The sequence below is a fragment of the Eulemur rufifrons genome, chromosome 15, assembly GCF_041146395.1.
Source record: "Eulemur rufifrons isolate Redbay chromosome 15, OSU_ERuf_1, whole genome shotgun sequence".
Lineage (NCBI taxonomy): Eukaryota > Metazoa > Chordata > Mammalia > Primates > Lemuridae > Eulemur > Eulemur rufifrons.
The window spans coordinates 24,174,836-24,188,570 of NC_090997.1; the positions used below are offsets into that span (position 1 = coordinate 24,174,836).

The window sequence follows — 13,735 nt, forward strand, 5'->3', positions numbered from 1 at the left end:
GAAAGGATGGGGTAGCTTCCCCCCCCCCCCCCCCCCCCCCAATCTACAGCTTCAGTGATGTCCGGGCTTTCACTATTCTCACTCAGGGATGTGAGTGCCTGGTAACTGGACAGGCCAGGTAAGTACAGACTGCCTAGGAGCTGCTGCACTTACATGCTTCTGTTTCACAAAGGGACCTTTTCTCCCCATATCAAAGGACTCCTACAGTGTTGTTTTGGCTTTGATTTGTGGGTGCCGGGAGAAACTAAACGAAGCCATCACTGAGCAGTACGCCCACAGCCTACACACCATCAGGTGCCTTTGCGTGCGGGGAGTTGGTGACTTCTGGGCGGCGCGGCGAGGCGGGGCCTGGCGGGGCGGGGCCGGGCGTGTTCCGTGGGTCTCCACACCGGCTTCGGGCTGTTCCAGGGGCTGGGGAGCAGAAGGATAAGCCGACCACGTTGGCTCTGCCCCTCTCTGCGTGCGCCCCTCGCGGTGTGTCGGAGGCTTTGGTTTCTCGAGCCCCTGGTGGCCAGCGAGCCCCCTCCCAGGCCCCAGGCCCGGCGCCCCCGAGCCCCGCGGGCGCTGCGCCTGCCCTTGTTTGGCCACGCGGCAGCAGCGGCGGTGTCGGCGCGTCCTCCCGGGCCGCCCCCGCGGGCGTCAGAAGGGGGGCGGGCGCTCCGTGCGGTGACGGCGACGCTTGCAGCCCGGAGTGCTCCACTCGCTGTCGCTGGAGAGGCCGGTGACCTCTCGACCGCCCCGCCTCAGCGGCTTAGATGGCTCAGGCTAAGATCAACGCCAAAGCCAACGAGGGGCGCTTCTGCCGCTCCTCCTCCATGGCCGACCGCTCCAGCCGCCTGCTGGAGAGCCTGGACCAGCTGGAGCTCAGGTGAGCGGCCGGCGGGCGGGCGGTGCGCGGGGGCAGGCGGCGCGTGGCGGGCCGGGGCCTGGGGCACAGTCCCGGGACAGGCTGCGGCAAGGAAGTTGCTTGTTGAGATTTGTTGTGGAGGGACATGGTGCAGTTTTGTTTCTTGGTGGGTGTTCCTGTCCTGGTAGGAGAGAAAACGCATTTGTTTTAAACCTGGGAGCGCGTTATTGGTGGCCACATTCTCATTAACACACCTGGGCATTTGAGAGCGGGGAAAGAGAGGAGGAGATAAAAGTTACGGTGACATTACTTGAGATTAAGTAAGGACTGTGGTACTCTGGGCCTACAGAACTTCTAGAACGTTCTGGGTGGTCCCAAATGTTTTTACCTCTTCTTCCTGCTAAGCATTTTTAGGGGAGGCAGCAGTTTACCATGGCCCTCGATGTGAAAAGTTTTGTTCCAAAACATTTTAGAGCAAAAAGGAAAAAAAATCCAGGAATTCATCTGAGAGCAAGGATTAGAGAGTAGCAGGACGAATGAGGGGGCTGTGGGGCAAACGACAACTGTGCATTTCCTTAATGTAGGAAGACATTGCAGCTTTCCTTTCTCTCCTAACCCCCCATACCGGATTCAGGCATTCCGTTAGTCTCTCAGTATTTACTATGCACCCTCTTACGTAGAAGACACTGCTGACACCTTGGAAGTGCTAGTCACTGACCAGAAAGCATGAAAAGATAGCCACAGTTTTTCACTTTTACGTGCTTAAGATTTTATTAAGTAGTTAATACAGTAGTGGGCTTGTAAAGAATTTCTAAATAATATGAATGAATTTCGGAAAGACATTGTTCCTTTAACAGTGTACGATAACTTTTATGTGCTTCCTGTAAACGTGTATGTCTCTAACGTTTACTGTGTAAATGTTGTGTGCAGGTGTAGTTAAATGAAAGTCTTACTAAGGCGCCTACAGTCCCCTGAAACTACACACAGGATTTTGTTCCCTAGCTTTCGACAGGTTCTGGGATGCGCAAAGAAGTATGTAAACCAAAAAGTTTAAGAAGCATTGCATGTGTGTCTTTACCTCCCTCCATTAATACACCAAAACGTGAAGAAGCGTCTGTGTGCCAGAAAATTACATTAATAGCCACAGTATCTCTCAGCAAATTTATGATTATTACTATTGAGAAAAAAACCAGAAAGTGAAAATTCTCCTCCCACAACAATTTCATGGCTGGCAACAGATTGAGAAACCGAAGCCCTAAACCAGCTTCTGGGGTTCATGTGGGAATGAGACTAAGGGAATAGAGAAGTAATGTTAAAAAAAAAAAAAAAAAAAAGAGAAGTAATGTTTCCTCAGGGATTTTCACAAAACTAGCAAACCTGACCCATTCAGCTCCCAGTGGCAGTGGAGCAAAAGTAGACATTAGTGGCCTCAGCTACTTAAAGTCCCTCTAACTGATATTTGTTTTTGTGGAGCAGCATAATAGGTAACTCACACATCTCTCCGGGTCTTTGAAACTTTGAAGGCCTTCTCAGTCATTTCAGTCTCTCTCTCCCCAGGTCAGAAAGAAAAGATTTTTCTTAACAGAATAAGATTACCCGTCTTTCCTTCAAGCTGAGTCATTGTCCTCAAACTTGAATTAATGCCTCACTTGTGGTAGGTGCAAAAACAGTGTCAAGTGCTCCTCTTTAAAAGAAAACTTCTGGTTTTTAGTATTATTATATTCTAATGTTTGCTTAAGGTAAAATGAACTCTGATTGCTGCACCTAAGTGATTAAATTACAATTTGCTTAATTAGCACTTGAGCGGAGGAGGAAAGTCTGATTAATATGTGTCTAATTGTTCATTTCAAGGACTTTTCTGATAATTCTAGACTTTTGTGAGCTTTGTTTCTTCTTTTAAAAAAGTAATACTAGCTGAAAACTAAAGAAGTGTTGAGAAGGTAAGCAAAAATAGAGAAAAATGCTAATGCTGATCCTATTAATGTTTTTTTGAAACCACATGGGCAGCGTCACGGGGCACTACACTATTAAAATTAGAATCATACCTAGAAGAAGATAGATTTTTAAAAGAAAACATGAAACATGTAATTTGATTCTAATAGTTTGATTTCATATTAAGTGTGACTGATAAAGTAGTGTGTCGGGTAAATAGTAAAACGTTAAAGTTTGTACTTAGATGTGTTGTGCACTTACTATTCCCCCACCACACTGTCAGTTGCAAAACTGATAAGTTTCATATGAAAGTGAAAACAAAATAATACCAAATGCTTTCTGATCTGGAATATGAACTGGCCTACATGCTGTTTAAAATGTTTGGCATCAGTTCTACAAACTGGTAAAGAATTTCCATTTGTTTCTAATGCTTTATCATTACACTAGCTTTTGTTGATTGCTTCCTCCTTAAGAGGTGTTTCCTTTCTTTCCTGGTTTTCATGATTAATTCTAAATGGAGTCTGAATTTTGCATTTGTTAGTGGCTCAGGGCACCTTGCTTATTATTGTTACTTCTTAACAGTTACCATAATTTATAAATAATACACGTAAACATTTATTCATTTAATGAGTACGGACTATGTGCCAGGCCCCATGTCTTTGTGGAAGTTACTGTTACCTCCATTCTACAGATGGGAAATTAAGGCTTAGAGGCTTAAATGACTTGTCCAAGGTCACACAACTAGAGAGTGGTGGACTCCAGATTTGAGCACAGGAAGCCTGGCTCTCTAGGCTCTAACACTTTATGCCTGAATTTTCTTAAATATCTCATATTTCAAAGTCTAGGAATGATATATGGATGAATATATGATTTTACTGAAAGAGATGAAAATTCAATTTAAATTAGCCTTTAATTTAGTAAATATTGAACACCCACTGTGTGCCAGATATTAGGTGGCTCCTAGAAGGCTCAAGATGGTAATGAAGATATTTGGGGGGTAGGTTTTAGAGACTAGTAAAGGGAATGATAGGACTGTCACACATTTCCCAAAACTGATCATGTAGTGGCTCCTTCCCCCTCCTATCAGCCATTTGCTATGGCTTAACCTGCAGCCAGGAAATGAAGTGTTGGGGGGCAGGGGTATATGGATCATTTTTCTGACTCAAATTTTCTCATTAGGGTGTGCCTGTGTTCCAGGAATCACAAAACAAGATGACATCATAGTTAATATTGTATAACAGCCTGCAATTTAAAAGAGCGCTTTCATATACATTGTCATTTGAAACTTATAAAACTCCTTGAGGCAGGAGGAGGGCACATATTATCTCTTCTGGAAACGAGGGAACTGAGGTCCAAAGGGATTAGGTGGCTTGCCCAAGGACATACTACTGATGAGTAGCTCTTAACACTAAAAACACCGGTCCCTTTTATTACACCCAAGTGTCTTGATAGTAAGTGTAATTTAAAGTGTCTTGATAGTAAGTGTAATTTAAAATGTTGGTGTGATGATTAAGAAAGCCCTTCAAAATTTTACACAGCCTGAACTGTTAAGTGATCATTCGTAGCATTCTTTTGATACAAGAGTATGGAATAAGAAGACTCTGGGTTTAAGAACCTGTTTTAGAAATTCTTTCAAATAAATCCATGATATGAGCATTTTCCATTTTCCTTCCTTTTTATGAATGCACAAATTCTTGTTATTAATAAATAAGCCTACGTTCATGGTAAGTCTGTAACAACTACTATGAAGCTAAGGTATGCCAGCACCAATGCTGGGCGTGTTATGCATATTAACTCATGTATATATAATCTTTTTAGTCAGTGCTGGCAGTCACCATGAAACTTTTTATCTGCTTTACTTCATTCAGTCACAACTACCATTTCGTTATTATTCCTAATTCACAGATGAGGAAATTGAGGCTACGGGAGTAAACTACTCAAGGTCACACAGCCAGTACGTGGCAGCGCCAGTAGTTTCCACTGCATACTCTATTAGCTGATACATCAATAGTAGCTACAGTCTTGGTGAAACTGCTACTGTATCTGCTTCTCCTAAGTCTCCCAACAGTGTGTCCTTTTGATACCTAGGCTGCAGAGATTTGTAAGGTGCCCGAGACCTGGGGACTGGCTGAAGATGCAAGCACTCCAGTTTTGTCCCCGTGTGAATATTGTGACTAAAATTTCTTTTTGTCAAAGCCTACTCAGTTGTGACTTCATGCAGAGTTTTCCAGGAGCACAGCCCAGGCCAGCCTTGATGTGAGGATAAGTTCTTTCCCAATTTGGACATGTAGCTGCTTCCAAGGATCTGTTAGTGAAAACAGAACTACCCCTCTGTGGCAAGAGGAGTATTGTCGGATGAGATATTAAAAAACATGAAAGATAAAGTGAGATGGTGCAGCCTTTGTCTTAACCAGAGTTCCAGAAGAAAAATAATAGAATGGGAGACAGGGAATATTCAAAGATACAATGGCTAAGAATTTTCTAGAACTAATGGAAAAGTTGTAGACAAAAATTTATATATGAGTTTAAGCATAGCAATAACTGACAGACAGTACAAATATAACTTAAATAAACTAAATAGAGATCTAGGTTCAGCTTTTTAAAAGAAAAAATTAAAACTAAAATGTAGTCCATACACTAAACAGATGTACCATGGCAAAGGAAGCATTAATTGCCTTAAAGGAGAGGAAGGGGAAAGTTGTTAAGGAAACAGTTCCTGCCAAAGGGATTGGGGGGTGTTGTGTTGTTTTTTTTTTGTTTGTTTTGTTTTTTTGAGACAGAGTCTCACTCTGTTGCCCAGGCTAGAGTGCCGTGGCGTCAGCCTAGCTCACAGCAACCCCAAACTCCTGGGCTCAAGCAATCCTCCTGCCTCAGCCTCCCAAGTAGCTGGGACTACAGGTCTGTGCCACCATGCCTGGCTAATTTTTTCTATACATTTTTAGTTGTCCAGCCAATTTCTTTATATTTTTTTTAGTAGAGACAGGGTCCTGCTCTTGCTCAGGCTGGTCTCGAACTCCTGAGCTCAAACGATCCTCCCGCCTCGGCCTCCCAGAGTGCTAGGATTATAGGCGTGAGCCACTGTGCCCAGGTGCGATTGGGTTTTAAAATGGGTCAGGGAGAAAGAATGTTACAGGAAGAGAGAATACAAACGAAAACCTGAAATCTTTACATTGTGAAGGATGACATTTTACTGTGAATTGAATAGGGTATACATAAAAAATGTATATACAAGGTTCTATAAAAAATGAAATCTGATTTTCACAGGGAAAATAATGCCCTGGCAATTTCTATTATGTGTTTTAAAAAAACCTTTGTGGGAGGAAAAAAAAAAAAAAACCACAACACTTAGAAGTTCCATCTAATTTTATTTGGTCTCCTTTAATGGCAAAATATTCTCTTCATATGATAGGTTTATTATTTTTTTTTTTTTAGAATGACTCCTTTTAATCTATTTTGTTCACTCCATGAACTTACTATTGTAAGTTCATTGTGGTAAATGAAACCCTCCTAAAAAGGAGAACAGCATTCAGTTCTCTATATAGTCTTACAATTGAATACAATTGTTGAAAAATTAATCTCTTCTTTCAGCATCTTCTCATTTACCAATCACATGATTCATCTGTGTCATTTATCTAAATACTAGAGTCATGGTTTGTGTTTTTAACATAAACATTTCATATTAGTGCTAGCTCAATCTCTTTCATATGTTCTAGGCCCTAGTTTATCTAAGAGTTTGCTAGTATAAAATATTCAAGTAAATAGTGAAATGATACTGGAAGAGGGCCTGATATTGCATTACTACTACTTTGTAGAATATTGTATTTAATGGTATTCTCCAGCCAAATTTGTCACATGAGATTCTTACCAGCTCTTTTGTACTGACTCATAGAAACACAGAGTTCAACATATATCTAATGTCTTGAAGAATAAAGCCACTCTTGTGATTCTGCAGCCTATCAGTGCTATTTTTGGTTATAACAGGTGGGTGACGGAAGGGGAAAAGGCATATGTGTGATTGGAGTGAGGAAGGGGGATCCTTTTATGGAATTGACATGTGCTAAAACATTGGTGAGGTTGTTCCTTCTGTGCTTACTTAAGGCAGCAACCAGGATTAGATCTTTCAGGATCTTGTATTCTAGGACCATCCACATACTGGCCATAGGTCTGTCACTATTTCATTCTGTAAAAGTTGGCAACTTAGTTACTGCTGTAATCTACAATAAGAAAGTGCCCTGGAAATAAAGCACTTTAAATATACAAGGTATTTTTTTTTCTCTTCTTCTCGTGATTCTACAACCTAGTTATTTAATAACTGGGTATGTTTAAGTGTATGTGTAGTGAGTGCATGTGTGTGTAGTCGGAGGAGGTCGAGAAAGTAGTGCAATTATAGTTTGAGGCCAAAAAACTACAGAAGCTTTTCTTTAAGTTTGAGAAAAGACGAAAATGCCCCCATCACTGCCACTGTTACAGAACTGGAGGACCATAAAGAAAAAAATAAGAGGTATCGGATTGAAAACGAAGAGATAAAAACTATTGCAGATGATATGATCATCAACCTAGAAGAACCAATAGAATCAACACACTGACCGTTAAAATGAGTAAATGTAACTCAAAGTTGGCAGTTGCAAGAGGAACCTACAAAAACAGAATTTCTCAAACTAGCGATAGATTAGAAAATGTAATTAAAATTATTCACAATAACAACAGTATCCATAAAGTATCTAGAACTCTCAAGAGTCCACAAGACTACTATGAAGACTACTTCAAAACTCTAATAAGTATATAGAAGATCTAAAATAATGAAGAGATACATGCCTGTGAATGGAATGGCAACATTATAAAGATATCACATTCCTCCCAATTTTTTAAGAAACCCAATTAACTTACTCTAGAGTTTAATGGAGTAACAAAGGTCCATAAATAGCTAAGTTATCCTTAAAGATTGGGAGGCCTGCTTTACCAAATATTAAGGCATAGTACCAGGCCAGTGCTATTAAAAAAAAAAAAAAAGGTATTGGTGTAAGAACAGTGAAATATACTAATGTATGGAATAGAGATTTTAGAGGTAAATTTAATATACAGCTCATTGGGGAAAATGGCTTGCTGTTTGGAGAAAAAACAAATCCCTTAACTATTTAGTACATGTAAGGGTGGATTCTAGGTAGATTTAAGACATAACTATGATAAAGATAAAACTATAAAGTTAATAGAAGAAAATGTAGGAAAGTATCTTATGACATAGGGGTGAGGAAGACTTCAAAAGCATAAACCTTAAGGCAAAACAAACAAAAAAGATGAGTTTGATCACATCAAAATAAGGTTCTCTGTTCAGTGAAGATACATCCCAGACAAAGTTGATACATGAAAGATGAGAGATGGTTGCCTTTTGTAACCAATAAGGAATTAGTATCTTGAATATGCAAATCAGCAAGAGGATAGTAACTCCTGTTTAAACAAAGAAAAACAAAATAGGAAGTCTGTGAACAGGCTAACAAGAATATAGAAATGTCCAAAATTATTAATAATGAAAAATGCAAATTAAAGCGGACATATCAGTGTACATCTATTAGACTGGTAGCAAATAGAAAGTTGGAAAATGCTGAGTACTGGTAGGGATGTGGAGACTCCTTTGCTGTGGAGAGTGGGCTGGCACAGCCATTCTGGAAAATAATCACATCAAGTCAGATTCAGGGTACACATACCGTGTGTCTGAGCAATCCTGCCCTGGGATATATACTTAAGGAAATTCTTACCCAGGTCCTTAAGTGGACATGTATTCAATGAAGTGTTATTTATAGTAATGAGAAGTTGGTGAACAACCTGCGTGTCCATCTCTGGGAGAGTGGAGAGGTAAAGTCAAGTAGGGATACACATGGAGTTTTCAGCATTTAGAAGCATCTGACTAGATGTACACATGGGAATCTGGATGGTCTTTAATAAAGTAAGTGAAAAAAAAAACCAGAATGAGATATAAATTTAAAGTATGTAAACAGTACAGATTTTGTAAGAACAAATACAAATAGATAAACTTAAATAGAATGATTGCCTGATGGCAAAGGAGGAAAATGGGAGTGAGGCAAGTGGATAAAAAAAGAATAGAAAAATGAAAGAATTTTAAAACAGGGATGAAGAATTTTTGAGAAGTATTCCTACTGATCATTAAACTTGACTTGGATTCAGTGAAGATGAAGAAAATTAATAGGAAGAACATCCTTCAAATAACAACTGTTTTCCCAATTTCTGTAGGGTCGAAGCTTTGAGAGAAGCAGCAACTGCTGTTGAGCAAGAAAAAGAAATCCTCCTGGAAATGATCCACAGTATCCAAAACAGCCAGGACATGAGGCAGATCAGTGACGGTGAGAGCCACGTCCAAAAGGGAACTCGTCTTTGACGCCCCTTTACGGGGTTTATGATAAGTGTGGGTCAGTTGTTGCTTGACTTGTGGTATGCGGACTCCAGGCTGCAGTATTTAACGTGAGCTGCGGAGAACAGCTGCAGCTGTCAGTTGATTACAACCACCACTTGCTCAGAGATCATTCTTTCCAGGGCGCTCCCTACCCCCAGGTCAGGCTGGAGTGATAGGGAAAGGCCTGCCGGCTCCAGAAGAGCGAGCCCCAGGCAGTACGGCCATGTGTTTCACCTCAGGTTCACATTCCTAACTTCAGTTCTTTACAAGTTACTGGAGTGCAAGAGAGATAAAAGCAGAGGGAAAAGCTGAGAGTGAAAGCAGAGAAGTAAACACAACATAAAGAGAGGAAAGGGGGAAAATGAAGAGAAAATGAGGTAAATTATGGGACCAATAAAACCCGTTGATGTAAAAATGTGCTCTTCGTTTTCATATGAAGAGCATGACCACTGACTTTCTTTCATTGGCACCGGACGTCCTGATTAGGCTCCTTTGGTGCCCACAGGACAAGCTAGTGGGCCAGGCAGCTGGCAGGATGAGTGTGCAGTCTGACGCCAGACCAGAACGGTTACACATCCACAGCAGGTCATCATCTAGTCTGTTTCTTCCCCATCCTGGCCAAAGATCAATGAATTAGGAAGTAAGTTACGGAATAGGACCAGCAGGAGATTGCTGACTTTGTCATATAAGTAATGAAACGTTTACAGAGCTGCTTTTGCCATCATTGCCTCCTTGTATTTGCCAAGACCTGGACCACTGGCCTGCTTAAACCTATCTGGAGGAGATGAAGTCAGTGCCTAGTTTGGTGGCCAGCTTATCTTCTATAATGGCTACTGTTTCTCAGCCAAAATTTGGGGCAGTGTATAAACATACGTGCCCTTAAGAAGAGATCTGGGACATCTGATTTCTGAAGCTCTGCCCAGCACAAACGCTATGCTTACTGCTCGCCCTCTGTGTTAGGACTTGGTCTCCATCCCAGTTGCAAATGCAAAACTGCCCAAACTTTTGCAGATGTACTAACTTGAGCAGTCATCCGGTATCCCACATAATAAAGATTTTCAGGGAAAGGTATTTATTCTACCACCTCTCTCTGTAATCTAATACTCTTCATCAGTTAATCTTACATGCTATGGTTCTAGCTTTTACCTGTAAAAATTTCACAGCAGAAGTACTTACAGAAAATAATAAATTTGGCCACAAATTAATGCCTTAGTGTTCTTGACATAGATAAGTTTATGTCTCACACTGATTGATATTTCAAAACTTTTTATGTTTAGGAGAAAGAGAAGAATTAAATCTGACTGCAAACCGTTTGATGGGACGAACTCTCACTGTTGAAGTTTCAGTAGAAACAATTAGAAACCCCCAGCAGCAAGAATCCCTAAAGCATGCCACAAGGATTATTGACGAGGTAGTCAATAAGTTTCTGGATGATTTGGGAAATGCCAAGAGTCATTTAATGTCGCTCTACAGTGCATGTTCGTCTGAAGTGCCACCAGGGCCAGTTGATCAGAAGTTTCAATCCATAGTCATTGGATGTGCTCTTGAAGATCAGAAGAAAATTAAAAGAAGATTAGAGACTTTGCTTAGAAATATTGAAAACTCTGATAAGGCCATCAAGCTATTAGAGCACTCTAAAGGAGCTGGTTCCAAAAATCTGCAACAAAATGCTGAAAGCAAATTTAATTAGTGTTCAAAGCTAAGAGCACTTGCAAATAATGATGTGAAAATATTAAAATACTATTTTAAGTGAGAACTAGTTCTTTATGTTAGGCGTAACCACTTGTTTGATACTGACAGTTGTTTCAGATGAGGAAAATACTCCATCCAGTGTCATCACTTTTGTGAATAACAAAACTAGAAATATTTTAATTGTCTATCTAGAAGTTCTTAGATTGAATTCTTGTCTTGTACTAGGGTCTAGCACATTATATATATTTTACAATTCTGTGGGCGAGTACATAGTATGTGAGGAAAAATAAGTGCTCAGCTAGGAGCAAAAGCATCACTGTCCTTTCTGGGGCTTTCTCTGGTGTGGAAACACACATTCACCTAGGGCATTTAAGTTGACTAGAAATGCTTTACCCTAAGCAGCGCGTGCACTTAGTATACACATAGTGTTAAAGCATTGTGCTTAGAGGGATAAAAGAAATCACAAAACAAGAACCTTTTCCTATGTCCTCTCATTCAGCAATTTTTAAGGCATTGGTATCAAATGATTTTGAACTTAAGGATTCATGCATCTCATAATGCGAATGTATTTTTGATATTATGACCACGTGCTATAAAATGTGAGAAAATCACCCATGATTTTACCACTGTGAACAGTTATATATCCACTTCATCTTTTCTCAAATGCATCATTTCTCTAAAATTTCAATATTGTAACTTGCCTTTTTTTAAGTTAAACACTGCTATAAAGTCTGCTTAATTGTCAGTAAGCTCTATTTTGTATAATGATATAATTTATGTATCCATTTCCTCTTACTGGGTATTTAGGTTGTTTCCAACTTGTTGCTATTACTGCAACATATTTGTGTATATTGGGCTTTTTCCTTGGTTCTTTTTGTTTTTGTTTTTTATTTTCTTTGTATAAATTCCCAGCAGTGGGTTTATTGGGTCAAAGGGTATATGCATTTTCATGGCCTGATACATATTTCTAAATTTTTTTGTGTGAAAATTAATCAGTTTATACTGTCTTCATTAATTATAGTTCACGAAATCTTAACAGCATTGAGCATTAAATTTTACCTAACATTAGATATAAAACCTTAGTTGCATTTGATTTACTAACAAGGTTGACCAGTGTCATTGATTGTTCTTTTATCTAAGCTAAATGAAACCATAGAACACTTACCTGTTCAGTGTAACTAGTGCTATTGATATACAAAAACCTCAACAACTTCCCCAAATACTATTTCAAAATGAATATACCCAATGCAACTTTTATTAGAATGTAGGCGTTCTTTACACTGAAAAACAAGATCCAGGTTCATTTTATATATGTATCTCAATGCAACAATATTGAGCTTCATTTTCTGCACAAAAATGCCAAGTTAGTTTCTATTTATAAAAAGCAATTACAATCTGAGGATATTCATGGTTACTTCCTTTGCCAGCCCCAACTCTGCCTCATTTAAATCTTTTCATTTCATGGGAAACGTTAATTCCATCTGTGGCAAAGCCTCTTGGTTTGTTAGCAGACTCTGATTTGCTGTCATCACGGCTCACTGTCAGATGAAGATTTTCTTTTTGAGTCACCTTTTTTTTTTCTAACCAGCTTTTTGAAAATTAAATGGACAATCAAGTTTTCCTCAGGTTCTCAAATATTATCAGCATCTGTAAATCCCTTCCACTCTGGGAAATACTACATACACCCCTTGCCATTCACTCCACGTCAGTCCAGGACTTTTTCTACCACAAATTATGCTGGCTCTTTGACCTTTGTATTCTTTGCATTGTTTCTTTCCTGTTTTTTTGCAGTGGGGTTTTATTGGAGGCCATTCATTTCTTATCACGACTTGAAGAGCTGTGATCCACCATCTCCGAGCTGCTTGGGGTTCCTGGTCTGCAGTGTGTCCAGCCCTCTGTACCTCCAGCTTGGGCCACATCCAAGGGGCAGGGAACCCAATGTGTTGATCCTTAACATGTATTTATATGTATTTATAAGAATGGGGGTATAGTTTATTTTCAAATGATGAATTTCCCAAGAGTCGCATTTTACCCGCATTGAAACTATCATCTTTTGCACAGATAATAGAATTAGATCAGAAGGACATTTAGAGAGAGTATGTTTCGCCCTGTCCCAATTCCATACAGCCCCCTTGCCCTCCCTTGTTGGCACTGCTTCCCAGTGCCTTCTGCCTTCACCTTCAAGGACAGGCTCCCTGGAGTGTGACAGCAGGACCTGCAGAGGAGTTGACAGAAGTGCACTCAGAGTTCATCAACAAGGACAGAGTGAAAAATCCTTCCCAGCTAAAAGTATGACAAACATGGAATTGACCCTTGTGGTATTTTAATTTAGGGACCCTGACATTAAAAAAAAAAAAAAATCCCCAAGCTTTCAGCAGGGCGGGAAGGGGACTATGAATGTGAACTGGCAGCTTCCAGTGCTCGCTTCCTTCCCAGGACCAGCGCGCATCCTCCAGGGGGCACCATTCGCATCACATTCTTGTCAATAAATCCTTAGTCAAGTGAGGTGTTAAGCACAGGGACACAATGAATACACGCGTGGGGCTCAGTTCAGCACCCTGACTCAGAGTGCTTAGCGTTCACCCCAAAAAGGTGATCAACTAATGAAGAACTCTTCTCTAACATTTTAAAATTGGAAAGCATGAAATAATTTAACAACTATCAGAAGCAGCAGAGTAAGGATCTGGCAAACTAAAAAACATGCAACGATTTTTAAGTAGGAAACATCCATGTATTTTTGTCACTTTCAAATGAGTGATGATTGTGATAAATGCTGACACATTTGAAGATACATTACTTATTACTATTTTTGAAGGCTGGATTTTAGTTTTTTCAAAGACACAGATGAAAGTAAAAGC

At 40.0% G+C, this 13,735-nt stretch overlaps 1 protein-coding gene across 1 annotated transcript; it reads left to right on the forward strand.

Annotated features, from left to right (window-relative positions):
* The first annotated feature begins 725 nt into the window (after positions 1-725).
* Positions 726-11,578, forward strand: BAG2 (BAG cochaperone 2). Its single transcript, XM_069489107.1, has 3 exons — positions 726-868; positions 9,026-9,135; positions 10,463-11,578. Exons 1-3 carry the CDS (start codon positions 756-758, stop codon positions 10,873-10,875), a joined length of 636 nt encoding a protein of 211 aa, XP_069345208.1. The 5' UTR covers positions 726-755; the 3' UTR covers positions 10,876-11,578.
* Positions 11,579-13,735: the final 2,157 nt, after the last annotated feature.